Source organism: Rattus norvegicus, chromosome 17 (genome assembly GCF_021556685.1).
Source record: "Rattus norvegicus strain SHRSP/BbbUtx chromosome 17, alternate assembly SHRSP_T2T, whole genome shotgun sequence".
NCBI classification, from domain to species: Eukaryota; Metazoa; Chordata; class Mammalia; order Rodentia; family Muridae; genus Rattus; species Rattus norvegicus.
The window spans coordinates 1,930,868-1,950,409 of NC_141550.1; the positions used below are offsets into that span (position 1 = coordinate 1,930,868).

Genomic DNA, 19,542 nt, shown 5'->3' on the forward strand with positions numbered 1-19,542 from the left:
GTTTTGGGGTGTGTGTGTGTGTGTCTGTGTGTGTGTCTGTCTGTGTGTGTGTGTGTGTCTGTGTTTGTCTGTATGTATGTGTTGTCTGTGTGTGTGTCTGTGTATGTGTGTGTGAGTGTGAGTGTGTTAAATGCACATGTGTCTAAGTGAGCATGTCTCTGTGTGTGGAGCCCTTGTGTTTGCTGTCCTTTTTTAACACTGCCATCGTTGCTCCCTGGAGGTACCTGGGTCTTATCTTCCTCTGCTGGACTTGTGCTAGTAGGCCCCAGTGATTTTCCTGTCTCTGTGCACCCTCAGTGCTGTGTTACTGGTGTGTGAGAGACCCAAGATTGCTGTGTGGGTACTGAGAGTTGAGTCTAGTTTTCTTGCTTTCTTTTTTTCTTGCTAGCCAAGGTGACTTGGAGGTTTCAGCCTTGGAAGGAGGCAGGTTTGCCCTGATGACTCCAGCAGGAGTGTTTGGTTGTATAAAGTCACAGAATGCAACTGTGTATGGTGGTGAACAGCTTGAAGTTACAGCAGATTCCTACACTACCAGGAGCTCACACTCCCCAAACCCAGATCTTTCAAGGCCACATTGCTAGCCCCCTCTTCCTCCCAGTAAACGTAACAGTAGGTTCTCTACCTTCTAGTGCTGACATAATCTAATCCCAGCATGCTGCAGCCCCTCTTAGTCATTCTGTGAGTTTGCCAGGATCCCATGAATTACCTGGGAAAGAATCAACTGCCCATGAAACAGGTGCACAAATTTTCTTAAAAATGGAAAATAAGTTTCCTCTCCAAGTGTTCTGGCTAGGAATCGAAGAAGGAAGTAGCCCTGGGAGAAGAAAGACAGACAGACAACAAGATGGCATCAGGGGTCATCACAATTGCTTACAGAGTCTACTGAGAGGCACTGGTGCATCCAGAATGTGCTGCCTTCTCTGGCCCAGGTGCCTTTTATATTCTGACTAGGAAGGCTGGGCTTGGTGGTGTAGGTTGGACTTCAGGGCCAACAACAACTTTGTTAGCATCAGAATTGCCTCTGCTTGGACCCTGCAAGGGAGGAGAGGCCCAGAGCCTTCACACTAGGTCCAGTCCCCCCCCCCCAGGTCCAGGGGTTCCTTCTATTCTAGTCTCTATTCATCTGGAGGAGGAAACTGGCTTCCTCAGGCTAGGTCCTTCTGAAAATAGCCTTGTTTAGAGGGCTTTAGTGTTATTCACCTGTGGGTACTTGGTCTAGGCCCACTGAGAGCCCTTACAGAGGTGGAGACCCTTTTCTTTGCCTCAGCGTGTTACTCACGGTGTTCTGCTGTATGCCACAGGAGTGCTGTCCTACAACTGATGGCTGCAGTCATCAGACACACTTACCTTTAAGTAATGAACCTGCATGAAGCCCTTCTCTGGGTTGAGTCCATTCTTGACAACAGAGGCACCTGAAGCACTCACGTGACCAGTCTTCTCTTTGTTGGGTCTGAAACACAGAGCGTCACTGTCTAAGAGCAGTCTAAGAGCCCACTGGACCACTACCTTTCATCTCTTAGTTTCAGACTTGTGCAGCTGCACCTCAGCTCAACAGTTCCAGGTATAATTGAAAACAGTTTACATTACAAACTCACACACTCAGCATGAAGGATTTATACTCAGTCTGGCAACCCGAGGTTGGCTATTGGCAATATTTTACAGTACCTTATCCAAGATGAAAGCCTGCCAGGCCCTCCAGGAATCTTAAGCTCCAATATGAATTATTTATCACTGTAAACACCCTCTTGGTGAGGAAACTGGGCTGGGAGACACACTGGCAGATGTAGCTCACTTGGGAAAATTATGAGTGTGTGTGTGTGTGTGTGTGTGTGTGTGTGTGTTAATTGTAAGGAGTCCAGTCTCACAGACTACACTTAATAATTAAGACTCCTTTAGGATACATTTGCATGCTAAACCCACCTGAGAAGCACAAAAACAAGCACAGGAAAGGTTCTAGGAGCTCTTGTTTTGGGGACAGGGAGGGCATTAGTGGTCACACACTCATTTCATTAATGAGTCTGCATGCAGGCTGTTATGCTTTGCTGTGGGTTTGTTGTGACCAGTAGATTAAACCACTGCCTCATTATCCAGCAGGGTGCTTTCCACCATGTCCTTAACTTTCCTAAAATGTCATAGATCCTTTGGAAGAACCGTGTTAATGCCAGGCAGGGGGAGAAATGATAAGAGGGTCAACATAGAAAGCTGGGGCTCCATTTGTAAAGGCAGGACAGCAGAGTGCCACACACAGGCTGTGGGGTCTGAGCAGGATGGTTTATATCCACTGTTCTTCTGTGGTTGTTGCGATAGCTCTCACTGCGTAGGCTCTGGCTGGCCTCCCTCCCCAAGCCTGCTCAGGGGATGCGTCACCACACCCACCTCACCTTTCTCTTTCTTATCTTTTACTCACTACAGGGTTGCAGAGGCTCTTGAACCTTTGGTTTATTAACTAGTAAGGTGGGAGTAATTGTGTGCAAACCCCTCAACAAGGGCCATGAGTATAATAACTACTTCTTCAATATACTAAGATATTTTAATTGCTTTACATAAAGAATAGTAACTTTTAGTGGAATATCCTGGAACATAGTTCTAGCCGACAGGAGGCTCTGAACTAGCAGGTGCCTGAAGCAAAGGCAGTAAGAATGAGCAGTCATGGGAACTGACTCCATCCTGAACTTACATGAACACACTCTTGAGTCACCCATTCCTTTTGTCTTCACAAGTCCACTGACACACATTAGCTCAGGCCTCTGCTCTCAAGCCCTTCTCAAGCCCAGATGACTATTTGAATGGAAAGCCACAATAGCTTTGTCAGGGAAATCCCATCACCCATAGTCTTACATAGGGAAGAACAGCTTCTTAAGGGCTAGCTTCCCAGCCTCAGTGATAAGGAACTAACTACAAGGTTCTTATGCTTCTGTGCTCAGAACTGAGACTACTAAAGGGGGGAGACAGTGATGCAAATCTTTGTTCATTGGCTGGCTTCCAGCTCTAGTTCCCAATGACACCTTTAATGGCTGTTTTTCCCTTTGCCTAGAAATGACCTTCCATAAAACACCCCTCTCACAATTTATTCTTCCCTCCTCACCAAATGAACAATTATTTAAAAAGATCCTTTATTTTGACAGTATCCCTAGTAGGGATTCAAGTTCTCAGAGAGTCCTGTTAAAGTGGACATAGAGCTAAAGCAAGCAAGACACAGGCAAGCTCTGCGAGACTCAGAAGGAGGAGGCGTTCACGGGGAAAGACACTCCAGCCTTAGACACATGAGCTCTGTCACGTGTCACGGTGCCAGCTCCATGCAGACACAGCACAGAAAAGGCCTGACCCTCACAGTCACACGGAGGAAGCTCTCACACCCACCAAGAGCAGCTTCTGCTTCTGGAATCCCAGAACCCAGCAACACTGACCTCCAGCTACAGACAGGAAGAGCAGACACCTTACAGAGGGTGAAAGAGGCCAAACAGAAGATTTCTGAGATGTTTCTAAGTGAATTAATAGCACAACTCCCTGGACTAATCTAGCAAAGATGTGTGCATTTTACTGCATGTGTTTTCTTTCAATTTAAAACGTTAAGGAAAAGCTGAGCATTCTGGTGAATGTCTGAAGTCCCAGTATCTTAGAGGCTAGAGCAGGAAGAGACAATGTGAGGCTAGGCAGAGCTACAAAGTGAGATTCTGTCTCAACAGAACCCAATCAGATAAATGAAATCCTAAAAAGGAAACTTTTTAAAAAGTTAATAAAATATATGCAAATAAAACAGCACCCACTGTTCCCTCAGATTAGGGGACACCCGTGTAGAAAGGTGTTTGCAATGTTTGTGCCACAAACACAAGAGGAGATCAATGGCAGGAAGGAGGGGACTAGGGGTAGGGTAGGGGGGGCAGGCAGGGGGAAGGGTTTGAAGAAGCTTTTGCTTCTCTTACTACTATACTTCTACCCACTTACCCTCAACCTATAGATGACAGAGGAAGCTGCAGCAGCAGCCACCTTGCAACCATAAGGCAGCAAGTCAGTGTATCCAGAGAATAGAAGGAATAAATCAAAGTAAACCTTCTCTTTGGCATAGATTGAGCCCCATATTAGCCCAAACTGCCTGCTTGCCTTCTGGCTGCTTCTGGTGTAAGAGACACATACACCACATGTTGAGGTCAACTTTCCTTTACAGTCTATTATCCATACCCAGATTCACATATGATAGGTGGAAAGCTGGAGCAGCGCTAACAGCGACATGGCTGGGGTAAAGACCAGGGCGCCTGCATCACACACCCTCCAACCTCTTCAGCACCCCCTCCCTTACAAGAATCTGATGAAGAAAGGGTTGTGAGGATGCCCACTAAGAGCTGAAGAGTAGGGATAGGTAGAGAATAAGTCAAAGCTGGCTGGTGGCCAGTCAGATCCTGGGCACAGATTGCATGTACTCCAGGGCTTCCTGGAGAAACAGGCCCTTACTTGGCTCTGCAAAATCCTCAGGACAGAGCCAGAGACCCATCGCTTTCCTTCTTAGAAGCTTTGTTCTTCATTGCAAAGTCTATGATAAAGTTCATATAACTAAAACCACTGCATAAAAGCAAAGTGTCAGTCATGCTGCAGCTAGCTGACTCCAGTTTATCTATCCCTTGCCTGACATGCTTGGAATGTGGGTGATCAAGTTACCAAGGTCTTCTGGGTTCAGATGCTCTTGGTTTCTGTTGTACCTGGCACCAAATACAGCAACCGAGGTGAACATGACCTTCCTTGACTCTACCCTGCCTCTTTTGTACACTCACAGAAGCCATCTGAATATTTCCTGAGTGATGGTTATATCTACCCATAAGGATTCTGTTTGGAAAGAGGAGCCTTAAGAGAGGTCTGGTCCATCTCAGCTATGATCAAGGGTGAAATTAAGAGAATAGCCTCTGAGAGGTGCTTAGTGAGTCAGTGTCTGGTTCTGTCTGTCCTGCCCAGCTCACACAGATCATCTGCCACCTTGTGCCTCTTGTGCTTGTGGATGCCAGTTGCCAACTGCCACTGTAAGCTCTGGAGCAGAGCTTCATTTACACCCTAACGATGAGCAAGTGAAACTAAGTAGAAATTGGCTTCTAGGTACCATCTGAAGCCCATAGGCACCTTGAAGACTAACAGGAAAAGTGCATGCTGGCTAAACACTTGGCTGTGAACACATCCTGTGCCACAGGCAGTCGCATGAAGCAGAGTTCCCTCATCAGCAAAATTAAAAGATGGTGGCTGCTGACTGCTCAGTGCAAGCATGGCTGAACCCTAGTGCCAACACAAGTGCCAGGTGGAAAGTGGAGCTGGGGAGCACGCTGGGTAGATTGGCCAGAATGAGGAGATCCTGCCTCTGCATAAGGTGCAGAGAGGTCAGAGAAGACACTTCAGAGGTATGCATGTAGACAAGTGCTAGTATATATAGCAGTACAGTAGACACTTGTTAATATACCAACACAGTGCACACCGTACATATACATGAACACAGCGGCCAAGGGGACAGCAACGGTGTCCTTGGCACCTCACTGGACTGCAGTACCCAGGAGAGCTGAGTCAGAGTTCCTGCTGACCTTTAGTAAGCACTATACGAAGCTACTCCTGTCGTGAGGACATATTCTGATCCACACCAAGAGAGTACCAGAGAATCCTCAGACAGGCCAATCCTTGGAAAGGCATGGCTGCCATCATGCAGGTAAGACACTGTTACTGGAATAGGCTGCAGAGTAGGGACACAAGATACTTCCTGAAATTTAAAATTCTTCCAAAAAATAAAAGTAGGGCTGGCAAGACTGTTTTGTTGGCAAAGTACTTGGCTTACAGGCATGAGGATTTGAGTTCAAGTCTCAGAACTCTCACTGAAGGGGAAAATCCAAGCATGGTGATGCTTGCTTACAATCTCAGAGCTGGGGACACAGAGAAGGGAGGATCCCTGTGTTCCTCAGTCAACCTGGCAAGCTTCAGGCCACTGAAGAGACTCTTGTCTTAAAAACAAAACCCAACACACGCGCTTGCACACACACACACACACACACACACACACACACACACCACCGCACACACATGTAGCCTTAAGTCTTTGTGGCCTTTGTCTTTAAGCTGTCCCTGATACTTCATCATCACACAGAAAAGAAGCAGTGAAATCCCAGTGCTGCTGAAAGCTGTAGGAAGCTGCACCTGCCCTTGACCCCTACGCCCGGGCACTGTGGGCAGAACTGCCGGACGGAGAGCTGAGTAGGGCAGCAGATGCAGTGGGTCAGACGCAAGGACGGGCTATCTGGTCTTTGCAACACCTTTGTGCATAAAATGGGCAAAAGGAACAAAGACTTGCAGCCAGCTTAGCACTTGCAGCATCAATAAAGTGAGCAGGACAAAAGCTGAGGACACTTTAACTATTATTGTAGGAGACTGTAAGCCTGTCAGATAGATTCAACTGTGAGTCTGCTGGGAGGAGTTCCCTGGCAGGACCATTTGCCTGCTTTAGAGCAGCCAGTGGGGTATCACTCCAGTGCTGCTGACAAGGGCAATTGCTAAGATGATCTGGGGCAGCAGGAGGTGTGTTCAGAGGATCATGATCAACACATGAAGGAGAGGTCATCTGCTAAACGAGGCAAGGAAGAACAGCTGGCAGAATGGTGCAAACTCAAAGGTGCAAACACATTTTGATAAGCTGAGTAGAAAGCAAAAGAGTGAAACTTTAAAGAGGAGCAATTATCTGGTGCCATGCATTTTTACTCCCAGCACTGGGGAGGTTGAAGCAGGTGGATCTGTGGGTGAGAGGACAGCCTGGTCCATGGAGTGAGTTCCAGGCCAGTCAGGGCTCTATTGAGAGACCCCGACTCAAACAAATTAATAAATTAAAAAGCAGCAAGCAGCCATCATCACAAACCCAAAATACCACATGGCTCAGAATGGCAACAAATCTGAAATTTCCTCCAAGAAACAAAGCCCCAAACAGATCAAAAACAAGGGAGAGAGAGAGAGGGAGAGAGAGGAGAGAGAGAGAGAGAGAGAGAGAGAGAGAGAGAGAGAGAGAGAGAGAGGAGAGAGAAGGGAGAGAGAGAGATCCTACTTAGACAGACCTCTCTCTCTCTCTCCTCTCTCTCTCTCTCTCTCTCTCTCTCTCTCTCTCTCTCTCTCTCGGTAAACAATAACAAAAGTTTTAAATTAAAAAAAATCAGTGGAGACAGAAAATATAAAAATGGAAGACCATGTTTGCCCAGCATGGACAAAAGGCAAATGAAGCAACTCCCAGCTTCATTCTGTGAGAAAAGAGATGGGTAGAAACAGGGCTTCAACTCCAGCAGCACACACTTCCCTCTGCTTGAGGGAAGGGGAAGGAAGGCCCCAGTCTGACTCAAGGAAGAGCAGATGGCCTGTAGGTGGGCAGCAGAGTAGCATCTCTGTGTGTGTGAGGGATTATAGGCAGGAGTGTGGGGCAGTCCTGGTTTTTAGCTAGACACACAGGATGAGTGGCTGGGAGCTCAGCGAGATTTCTCAGTCTTGTAGGCAACTGCGCCCTACTATGATCTACATCTTGTGCTGTCCATGAACATCGAGTGTTAAGATCCTTGCCACAGTACTGCCGGGAAGAGCAAACACCAGGAACTACTCAAACACCCAGAGACTGTAAAATGCTCAGTGCTAGTAGAGGAACATACTGTAGTGTGCATACACACACACCACATACACACACACACACACACACACACACACACACACAGACACACACACACACAGACACACACACACACACACACACACACACACACACACACACACACACACAGCTTTTCAAAAGGGCCTTTGAGCATTAACAATGCAAAAATAGCCAGGATTACATTCAGAGGGGAATGAGGAAGACACACTGTGCTTTTTCATACATGAGTGACAACTCTCATACCAATGACCTCTGTAGATATGTTGAGCACCCAACACTAGAAATGGTTTCTGGGTCTCATCCAGGCCCAAAGTTGCCCAGAGCCTCTTGCCCTAATTTCATTTTCTATCTCTTCCTCAAACAGTCACTGGCTAACTCAACTGGTATTCAGGGTTGTTATGCATGTGTCATTGATGTTGGGCATGGTGGCTCATACCTGTAATACCATCACAAGAGAAACTGAGGCAAGAGGACTACTGCACATCTGAGGTCACCCTGGGCTACAGAATGAGTTCTAAGACACCTGGACAACACAGTGAAATCCTGTCTCAAAACCAAGACCAGGAGCTAGAGAGGCGGCAGCAGTGAAGAGCACTTGTGCATCGTGAGGCCTGGAGCTCGGATCCCAGCAATCACACAAGCCTGGCCTCTCCACACAGCTGTAACCCCCAGCTCTGAGGGGAGCTGAGACAGGAAGATTCCTGGGGCATGGCTGAGAAAACCAGAAACATGAGCTCAAGGTATAGGGAAGGATTCTACCACAGAGGAACATGTGGAGAGTGATAGAGGAGGACAGTGGCCTCTACCCATGCACCTGCACCACACCACACAATAGGTAGGTAGGGAGGGAGGAAAGGAAGGGAGGAAGGAAGGAAACCAACCTTAAAACAAAAGGCATATCCAGTAACTTCGACTTATTCATAAGGGAGTGCAACTGTCACCAGCACCTAACTCTAGGCCAGCTTTAACACTCCAGAAAGACACTCCGTACCACTGACAACCCTTTTCAGTACCTCCTCACACTTTGAGATCATTAGTCTATGTATCTTTGCAGATCTGCTTAGACGACTCAGAGAAGTGAACTCACAAGCATGTAGGCTTTTATGGTTTCTTTCCTAAGGTACACTGCACTAAAGGTTCATGTGAGGACAGCAGGTGACACGCCTCATTCTTATTGTAAACTGATGCTCCATTTCATGGGCCTACCACATTCTGTATCTAAGTCTCCAGGAGGACATTCGGGTTGCTTCAGTGTTGGCGAGTTACTGATGAACATAGAGGAGAGTCTTCAGGCAGCAAGGCTGGAATTTTGAAAATGGACAGGTCTTGGTCAGAGACCAGCATGCTTAGGGAGTGTTGGTTCCTATTTTCATTTTTGTGTTTTTATCTTTCTTCGCACAGCTGCCTGGAAGCTATGTGTCATTGGCTGTTTTATTGGTCCTAAAGGGATATGCCAAAACTCCAGCCCAGATATGAGGAAATAGAGACACATGGACACCTTATGGGGCCTGAGCAGCTCAGCTCCCCGTATCTTAGCCAACTAAAGCACTACTAACTTCAAGACGAGAATTCTCAGTGCAACCAATGTGGATGTCCTTGACCCTATAGGTGCTCTGCATGCTTGTTTTCTGCAACAAAAGCCTCCCTTGAGCATTCGACAGTTTGAGCCTATGAATCCATTCTTCCAGTTGGCCAATGACGCAGAGACTTGTGTACCCACTGGTTATGTAGCACCCCACCCTCTGTGCTTTCCTGAGATAGTCTTGCCTGCACTGAGACCAACCTACCTCACTTCACTATAAAAAAATGCTTCAGACTCCAGAATACCCAGGGAGAGGAGTCTCTGGGAGTGTCTGTGGGAGAGTGTGTGGAACTGAGGTGGGAAGACCCGCCCACTGTAGGGGTGGGGATGCCGGGCCTGTAAATGCAGAAGGAAGCTAAGCAGCAGAAGTCATCAGGTTCTGACTCCTGGTTGTGGAGAGAATGAAAGCAGCTGCTTCTAGTTCCTGCCATGACGGACTGTACTCATGTTCTGAGCTAGAACAGACACATTCTACATAGAGTTGCTTTTGTCAAGAGTATTTTACCATCAGGAAAGGAAAGTATAACAGCTGCCAGAAACATCTGTGTACATGTTTTTGTGTATAAAGCAGACCGTTTCATCTCCTCAATTTATAGCCAGGGCAGAACTGAGGGCTGTACCACCTTAGGAGCTCCTTAGGAGCTGTTCTGTCCTCTTCATGATGGCTGGCTCCAATCCTTCAAACCCTCACAAATACTTGCTACCCTCTCTTTCTTCTGTAGGAGTCTTAGTGGATGTGGGATGATATTGTCTTGTAACACTGACTTGCATTTCTCTGATGGCTTAATAATTACAGTGAGCACCTTCTGTGTAATTTGTCAGTTGAATGTCCTCTTTGGAGAGAGATGCGTTCTTGCCATTCTTGCATTTTTCAGTTAGGCTGTTTTTATCATCATCATTACTACTACTACTGAGTTGTATGTTTTCATCATCTTATCAAGTATGCACTGTGTCAATATTGTCTCCTCCTCCTCTGCTTGGCAGTGCTGGGAACTGAGCCAGGGCCCTCTGCATATGAGGCAAGCTCTCTACCACTAAGTTACAGCTCAGCCCTAGGTTCTTCTAGCTTTCCTGATGGAGTCCTTTGAAACACAGGCTTTTACTCTTAGTTTAATTTACTATTTTTTCCTCCTTTTAATTGCTTTTATTTCAGGTATCTTATTTACACATCTATATTTCCTGTTAATTTTGCAGCTCTTGTGCTTCCTTTTTTGTTTGCTATGAATGGCATGTGGACAGGCGTTGCCAGGGCATTGCTTCCTGAAAACACTGGTGTTTCCTTCAAACAATACTCTGAGCACGCTTGTCAAGTGCACTTGTCAAGTGCCAATCAACCATCACCCAAGGACCCCTTACTCTACGTGTCTGCTCTCTCTACAGCACCACAGTCCTGATTACTGCAGTTGGTAGACAGTTTTGAAACTAAGAGGCATTAAGTTCTCCAACTTCACTGTCCCGTTTCAAGGTTGTTCTGGTTCTAAGGGTGCCTTGCATTTCCACATGAATTTTAAGATAAGCTTGTTTATGTTTACAAGCAGAGAGTTGAGATTTTGAGAAGAACATGCTGGGTCCACAGGTCATGGAAGCATACGTGTTCTGCATCATAAGATGAGGCATTTCCATATATTCTGGCCTTTCGTTTCTTCCATAGTACATTGCAGTTACTGGTTCACATGTGCTGAATTTCTTTTTTTTTTTCAAATTTAATCCTAAATATGCGTCTTTGACATTATTATAAATGAATTTTTCCTACCTCATCCTCAAACTGCTCATAACTAATGTACAGAAACAACCAAGTTTTATACCTTCATCTTACCGCCTCCTCCTGTACTGAATTTGGTCATTTGCTCTAATACTTTTTTGGGGAGTCCCTTAAGATTTCCTCTGCAGAAGATGACAGTCATGTAAAACACTGACTTTTACTTCTCCCTTTCAATCTGAATGCCTCTTCTCCCAAGTCTGTGCCTCATTACCCTATGGAAGCTTCAACACCTTGGTGACCCCAAGTCCAGCCCTCCTCTAATCTCTTTCCCCAACTCAGTCCAAAGACTGAGGGGGCGAAGGGGCTGTCACACTAGATTCTAGCATGTGGCAGCTATCTTCTGCCATGTCTTTGCGGTAGTCTGGTAGAATACTTGCACAATTTCTGTTAGCCATTTCTGGATCAAAATTACTGACCAAAATACTGACTAGATGGTCTGAAATGGGGCACAAGGAGTGAGCATATACTTTGTGAAGCAAAGTCGGCCTAGGAGTTCATGAGAAAGTTCTGGTTGGATAAGAAGTATTCTGAATGGCTGAGGATTTGTAAGAATGCACTGTGTGTCATATGCCTGCTTCAATCAGCAGCCAGGTGTGCAAGATTCTCAAGATAAGTCAATAAAGAATAAATCACTGCAGATTGATGTGATATGAATGGCTTTTTGGGAAATATTTCATGGACTAACAGTGTTTTATTGGATAAGCTATATAAAGCATACACATATATACACATAACATTCATTTTCTGAATATTCATAAGGAAACACTTGCTTATCTTGCCTTAAGGTATTTGACTATTATGAACTTCTTGATTTTAATATTTTACTTTTTGAGATTATGAAATAACTATATCTCCCCTTCTCCTTCTCCCTCCAGAGCTGCCCTTCCCTGTTCTCTTTCAAGCTCAGGGCCCCTTTTTCTTTGAGGTGGTTCCTAATGCTTTGAGGGGAGAAGAACCATGGGTAGATAGCTAAGCAGTGGCTCTGGACTGCCTTACTTCCCGATGGTTTCTATAGCAAAAGAAATTCTAGACAAACATTACTGAAAAAAATAAAACACACATGTAGCTGTGTGCAGTGGCGTGCACAGCTCTAGCCTTCTTTCATAAATCTTAGTGAAGAGTAACCAGGGAATGACCACCCCAAAATGAAGATACAGGACTGAGTTAAATTATGCTAGACATGTCTGATATCTTTGCTGTTTAAGAATTCAGTAGAGCGAGAGACTGCCTCCCACAGGAAACCGGAGTAGGCAGCTGGGAGACCAGAGCTTGTCTCTGGAATGGGAAAGGGCAGAGGTTGTTCCTGGGGAGGTGAAGGCCAAAAATATTTTAGAGGGTAGTTGGCCAGCTAGTACATGCGGTCCACATACAGCAAACTAGGTATGGCAAGAGGGAGGAAGGCCTGAGACTGTGTGATAGGGCAGGAATCCTAAGACACAGGTGCAAACACCGTCAGAATGGCACAGGCTAAAGCTTGGGTCAGAGTCTCAGGCAAGAGCTCTCAAAGGCCTCAGAGGCAGGGACTGTTTTCTTCTCAGGAGCCTGGTGAGATTAGTGGTAGAGACCAGAGAGCCTCATGGAGCCCTAGTGAAGGGACCACCAGAGTGACCCTCTTGAGAAGTTAGATCAGCATGGGCTCTGGGAAGGTAGGGGTTCCCATGAGTTTCAGAAATGTTGCCGATTCCATATTTTTATCTCAGGCCATTAGTGTGAACATCTTTGTTCAAAATTCAGATACCCAATTTAAATGCTGCCATTTTAATTTTGTAACCAGGCATTCTTGCACTTAGAAGGCAAATGTTCTCTGAAGTCTTAGGAAATTTTACTTTTTCACATTAAACCAGTTCTGGTCGCCTGGAAGCAAAGGAGGGACTTCTGGACTCAGGACAGAAAAAATGCAGGACCAGGACCCCCATGCGTCCCCAGAGGCAGAAGACACATGTGACAACATACATGAGCATCCGTGATGACATCTAGCATACACTGAGTATAAGTCAGACCACAAGAACTGCCATTGTTTGTCTCACACCAACCACAGTGACTCCCTAGGATCCCATTATGCTATGTGTTTTAAATGATTTAAATGCATTTCCCCCTCACATTGACCTCTAATGTAGAAACTGGACAGTGCTATTGATCCGCCATGTGACTGTAGACAGAATCTTAGCGTAGTAGCACTCCTCAAGGTTACAAGGCAAGACAAGACTCATGCCCAGGAAATCTGGCATCCTGCCCCTTCTGAAAACCCTATGCCGCCATACTGGGTTGAGACCCGAAGACTTGTCAAGCTCTACAGCAGAGCTTAGGCCTTCATTCTCAGTTGACATCATCCAGATGAGGCAGGATTAGCCACATTCTAGCCCAGGATGGCTAGAGGCAGCTGGTACCTTTCATCCTCTTCAAAGTTCTAGCAAACATCTTGAAGCCTGGGATTCAGCCAGTCCCTTTAAAGACTCATTCACTACGTGAGATCAGGGAAAGCATTACACTGCATTACTGAAAACTTCTTTGAAGTTGGGTTGACATTTCTGTGTGTTCTGAACAGTGATAAGTTAGAGACTCACTCAACAAGAGCCATAGGCCAATGTAGCTCTGAGCTCAGCTGTCATTCCTGAAATGTCCACCTAATCCCATCTGGCCTCTAGACTCTGTCTCTTTGATCGTGTGTGATCCCAAAGGCTGGGTAATCTCCCCCGAACTCTATTTCATTATGTCATTCCTGGAACTTAAAATATCTTGGCACTATGGGAATTGTTCCAGGGAATGTGTGACTTTGGCATTTGAAGAGCCATTGCTTAGCCTGCCTTCACCTGGCCACCTTCAACCTCCCAGATCCTGTAGCTATCCTGTCTATCTAGAAAGCCTATTCTTTTAGAAATGGCCATCCCACACCTGGAATCCCCCTCCCTGCATCCTTTAGCATTCTCAATGCTTCCTGTCCCACCATCCCAGGTCAGCTTGTACACACTCAATCCATGCATGGTTCTTAGAGACCCTTCTCAGCCTTCCAGGAAAGAGATCTCAGTTCCCACAACTCTTGAGGATAGCCTAGCACTCACTTATTCACTTGTACTGTGTAATCAACCCATCAAATAGGTTACAAAGGCCCTAGGGACAGAGATCATATCTATAACATTCATTTCTTCAACCTATATGGAGCACCCACTCACTCAGTTCTATGTACTGATGAAAGAGACATAAGCCAGACACAGTCCTGTGCTGCCAAAGGCTGATGGGTCATTAGAGAAAGATGAAGGGCATAGACAGCTTCACCTTTGAAGGTCAGAAATGAAACACTGTCCATTCATATGGCTCAGCCTCAGTAAAAAGATCATCAAATAACATGTAAGATTTGGAAAAAGTCATCTGTAGAAGCTCTACGGGTAGAGCGGGGGAGACACAGTTTATCTGAGAATAGAGATTGAGACTTCTTTGGAAGGCAAGAGTATTTGTGCTGAGTCATAATGATGTGGAAAAATGCAGCAAGGAAAGGGCACTCTGAATGCAGGCAATGTGGAAAGTAACACAGAGGTAAGACAGGACAGTTGGCTAGACAGATGGCTAGAGCTGGGAGTGGAATTGTGAGCCTCTTGGTGTGTATGCTGAAGCATCCAGTGCATGAGAACAGGACTGTATTTGGAAAATATAACCCTTTAAGGTGGTCAGAGAACAGCCATCAGTATGAGTCCTAGTCTGAGAGATTTGAACTTGGAAATGCCAAGTACGTGCACATGCAGACATCATAGGAACACAGCCAAGAGGTGGCCGTCTACACTCTAAGGAAAGGAGCTGTGAGAGAAACAGACCTGTCAATACTAGCAGGTTAGAGTTCTGGCTGCTACTGTAAAGAAGCAACTTTCTGTGGCTGAGGTCACTGCACCTTGGGTGACTCACTGTTGTCTGAACTGACTCACACAGAGTGGTCTGTGAGATACCCGAGTGGCCAGAGTGGAACAAAGGACAGCAAGTGGGAAGACTGAGAACACAGATGCCTTGTGGTCCTCACATGCAAGGAGCCTGGCGTTCTTCCTGGTGCTGAGAGGAAGCTTTCGGAGGATTTTAAGGAAGGAGATGGCATAGTCACAAAGCATTTTAAAGGGAGTGCTTCAGCAGCATAAGGCAAGGCAGATGATGGTCTGAAGGAAGAAGGTTTGCAGATCATGGGCAAGGCCCTACAATAGCACTCAGCGTGCAAAGGGAGGAGATGGGCAAGCAGAAGCAGGGGCACACAGATGAAAAGTTTCTAAACACAGATAGAGGACACAGGAGGAAAGGAGAGTCTACTGATGGAATAATTTTGTGGCAGAATGGGCAGTTGCAGGGGGTGGATGTCCCAGGAGGGGAGGGAAGTGGGGGAGGATGAAGCTCTCAGGAGATGAAGAAATGGGAGGAGGTTGGAACTCCCAGGAAAGGAGGGAAGGGGTGGGAGGATGGAGCTCCCAGGAGAGGAGGGAAAGGAGGATGGAGAATGTGGAGCTTCTAGGTTCCCACCCTGGAGGAGTGTGTGGATCTGAGTTCTGCACTAATAGGTAAGCAGATGCATGGGATGGCATAGCCAGTGTGTGTGACTCAGAGAGTCAGGAAGTGATGTCAGTGGGTAGCTTAGCATTTATCTCTGAAGTAACAAACAGTGAGACAGATGGGTGTGCTGGCAATGAACTCACAGGAGTCTCCAGCTCTGTGGGACTCTGTGGCTCTCAACCATCTTTGCCTCCCTCACTTACTCCATGACACCATGGCAAAGAATAGGCACTCATTTGCTTGAGCCTGTCCCCAGAAATACGTTGGGAAAAAAAATGCATCTCTCTGACCATGACAGGTCCACTTGTCCTTTGCTCTAATGGGAAAAGCCCACGGGGACTCCTGCTGCCTTCAGGGCGACCATGTATGAGTTTGCTGGGATCTCAGCTCCTTTTGTAGCTTCCTTCTCTCACTTCTACTTTCTCTTCCATTTTTTTCTTCCTGGGAATCCTTTCTAATAAGCATGACATAATCTAATTTGAGTCTTCATGTGAAGAAATCCCAAGACTGATTTTGGATAAAAATCACTCTGGAATACCCTGTAACTAACTGGGAATGTAGTCCCCCTAAGGAACATCAAATGTGGGGCCAGAAGCAGCTCTGATAAAAACAAAAAGGAGATTGGAGATGGGGCAGCAGCAGGAAGCAGTCTTGCTTCTGACTTGGAAGCTGAAGACAGATGTCCCTGGGACTACCCAGTGGTGCCAGGGAAAGCTGAGGAATAAAGGAAGGGAAGAATGGAAGGGTGGTTAAAGAATACGGTGCAACTAGGACAGGGGGCAAGTCTTCTCTATTCCTGAGAGGGCAGCATGCAGGCTCAGACAGCTGGCTGCTTCTGACAGGGGAGGTGGGTGATTAGATGAGGGGGGCAGTAATAAAGTGAGAAAGAGGAGCATATTTATCTGCTGAGGGCAAAGAAAAAGTGTGTTTATGTGGGTAGCAAGGTTCTTGTGGAGGAGGCTCCAATCGGGCTCACTTTGGGCAGAGGGCCCCAAGCAGTGTCTGCCCAAACAAACAAAACATGTCCGCACCTTTGATCATCTACAATCTTATTCCTAGGAAGAATGCAGCATGTCTGAGGCAGCCTGAAGACAGAGGCAACTGAGAGAGCAGAGAAGGGAAAATGAAGCTGGCCTGGAGTCAGTGAGGAAGAAGCCGCTGTTGGGAAGAAGAGTGTCTTATGGCTCAAGCCACATGCACCGTAGAGAAGGGCGGCCATCAGGAGGGCATATATCCACCTGAAGCAGCAGCTGGGGGCTCTTGAAGGGGGAAGCTTTTCTCAGGCTGGCTTGTGTCAATTTGCCAACTGATATGTCTACACACACCATGAGAAAACTGCCACATTCTTCAGAAATTAGAAATATCAATTTAAAGACAGATTTGAGAGGTGAAAACTTCCAGGAGAATGGAGGATTACATGAGAAGAGTTTTAATGAGAATGGCCTATGGCTCTAGATTAGAAGCTGGGAACTGAGGCACCGTGCAAATTTGCAGATGGCTTGCACTTTAGCTCTGGACAGAATTACAATGTGCCTCACATCCTACTGTCAGGCTTCTGTGGCTTCTGGGTCAGGCATCCATATGAAGGGAGACAGGATGTCTATATCTATTTAGCACTGTAGCAGCTGTGGAGGCTCAGAGATGGAGTTCCAACAGCCACTGCTTTCTTAGCTTGAGCATGACTTTAAGAATTAATCCCAAAATAAGCAGCAGAAATAAATCACAAACAATCAAACAACAACAAAACAAAATACAGAGGTTTCTTTGGACCATGCCTTGTAGCTTGTCCACCACTTGTGGCCTATCAGAAAACATTAACTGAAAGCACTTGAGAAGATTCGTGATCCAGCTGTACTGAGAGTTGAGGGACTGGGAGCCTTGCAGAAGTTCCCTAGCATCTGGGTAGTGCTGTACTGCTGGAATGAAAAAAGTGGCAATTCTGTCTAGGGCTGACAGAAGGGTGAGAGTGTGAGAGAGCCACTGGTGTCTCTGCTAGGGCAAAGACTCTTAACAGGCGACACATACTATCATGGACTTAGCAATATGTTCCCTAATATTTGTAACCCAGGGGTAAGTGACTGTGTTTCCAGAGCTGTGACCACCTTAGAGGCAGGAAGGAAGGTACAAGAAACTGTTGGATGGAGCCCAGATGAAATTCATGGCAAAGCCAGTTGAAGACTCATTGGGTGAAATCAAACAGCAGTCTATGAGAGATGTACAGGATGAGATGCATGGTCCAACACTGGGAATATGGAGGTCCAGCAGCTGGCCATGTGGTACGGGCAGGCAACCCCAGCATTGTAGAATGGAGGTAGGAAGGTCACAGTGCAAGGACAGCCAGGGCAACTCAGACTCAAGATCCTTACTAACTATAGTTTTAAATGGTGGGAGTATAATATAGTGGCACACACACAGTTGCATGAGTGTATGTACATGCAGTAATGATAAAATAAAATCTCAAATTCTTGGTTGTCTCGTCTTACTCTGTAATACTATTGTGCATAACCAGCAAAATGTCATTTTCTTTGATGAGGTGATTGGTGTCACCCATATACAATCCTTCGACATTTGGCCTTCTAACTTGATTTTTTTTTCAGTACAACTGCAGGCAGTGCCTTGATGGGGGGGACACAGAGTGACAACAGTGACGTTGCACACACTTTGTCTCTAAGGCTCACATGGCTCTCTGTCCATCTTTCAAGTTGGTGGTGTAGCTTGACAAAAAAGGCACTATCTCTGATCACTGTGTTGTTTTAAAGGAGTTCTTTCTCAGGGTCATTTGCATATTAAGACACAATCTTAGAACAGATTTGTATACCCTTTCTTTTCTCCATGTCAGTAACTTGAGGTTCTCTAGACTCATTTTAGGGAGAACTCCAGGGGATAGGACTAAGTTAAACCCAATCAAGTAATTCCTCTGCACTGCACATGCAACTGATAACTGTTCTCTGTATCTATCTGCAAAGAGTCCTTTCAGATGTGCTGTTTTCAGTCAGCCTAAATTTAGGACAAAACAGTTTCTGAATGTTAAGACAAAGAAAAATAAATAAAAGCCATGAGAGCCTTCTAGTTCAAATATCTAAAATATTCCCAACACCTCTCACTGTAGAAAAGATGGCTGCCTGCAGGTGGTACAGAGGGCAGGGGCAGTGTAACTCATTTTAGAACTGGAGACATTTTGTCAAGATAGTGTGGGCACCCTGCCCACATCGAAAGACCATGGCTACACAGAATTTCAGCCATCAGGGGACTTGAACACGAGAATAGAGAGGGTCTCTTAGTTTGAGAAACTGAATCTGGGGATGAAGAATCACACTTCACACAGCTTGCCCTTAGCTGTGGTAGGATGTAATGCTACAACCACAGTGAGGCCTCCTGAGCTAACCTAGCCAGATTTGCTCATGGTACTCAGTTTTCACACCTCCCTTTGGCTACCCTCTCCACATCACAGAAACAAGAACGGAACCCAAGGTCACTGCCACTCCACACACTTCTATCTAAAGGTCATATTTCCCAGGGGCATCCAGCATGAACCACGGTCACCTTCACTTTCTTTCACGGCCTGGATGCCCCAGTTTCTTCCACATGCAAAGCTATTTACCCAGGATCCTTTGCTGGACCACCAGGCAACTTTGTTTGCTTCTTCCTCTCCTGGGTGATTGGAGTATGAGTACTGCTCAGGATGAATGCTCTCTTTCCCATACGCTCCTGCCTTCCATTGATCTCCTATGTATGCTCAACATCTCAAAGTCAGCATATGCAATAACAGAATCTTTAATGAAACACCTGTTCTTTCATCTACATAAATGTCATCACCATCTACCCAAGCACCCAACTCAAAGTCCCAGTCATTCTAGGTATTTGCTGTCCTTGTTTCCGTAGACCATTCGGCAAGCATCTGCCAGCTGTGTCTCTATACACATCCACATGTTCACACATGTGCACACATGCCTCCTGTCCCCCACATCCACAGCCCAATGCTCCACCAGACCTTCCCTCTGTGCTGCACCTCTGCTCTCTTCTCTGTCCCTTCTA

At 46.1% G+C, this 19,542-nt stretch overlaps 1 protein-coding gene across 13 annotated transcripts in view; it reads right to left on the minus strand.

Moving 5' to 3' along the window:
• Nucleotides 1-19,542, minus strand: part of Aopep (aminopeptidase O) — a 315,985-nt gene that overhangs the window by 105,141 nt on the left and 191,302 nt on the right. For all 13 annotated transcript variants that reach the window (XR_015640651.1, XR_015640652.1, NM_001012346.2 and 10 more), the window contains 2 exons: nt 1,348-1,450; nt 707-814 (listed from right to left, as the gene is read on the minus strand). Coding sequence is in view for 11 of the 13 variants with exons in the window: in NM_001012346.2 (NP_001012346.2) it covers nt 707-814; nt 1,348-1,450 (211 nt within the window). In the remaining 2 variants the exon portion in view is untranslated. The remainder of the gene's footprint in view (nt 1-706; nt 815-1,347; nt 1,451-19,542) is intronic.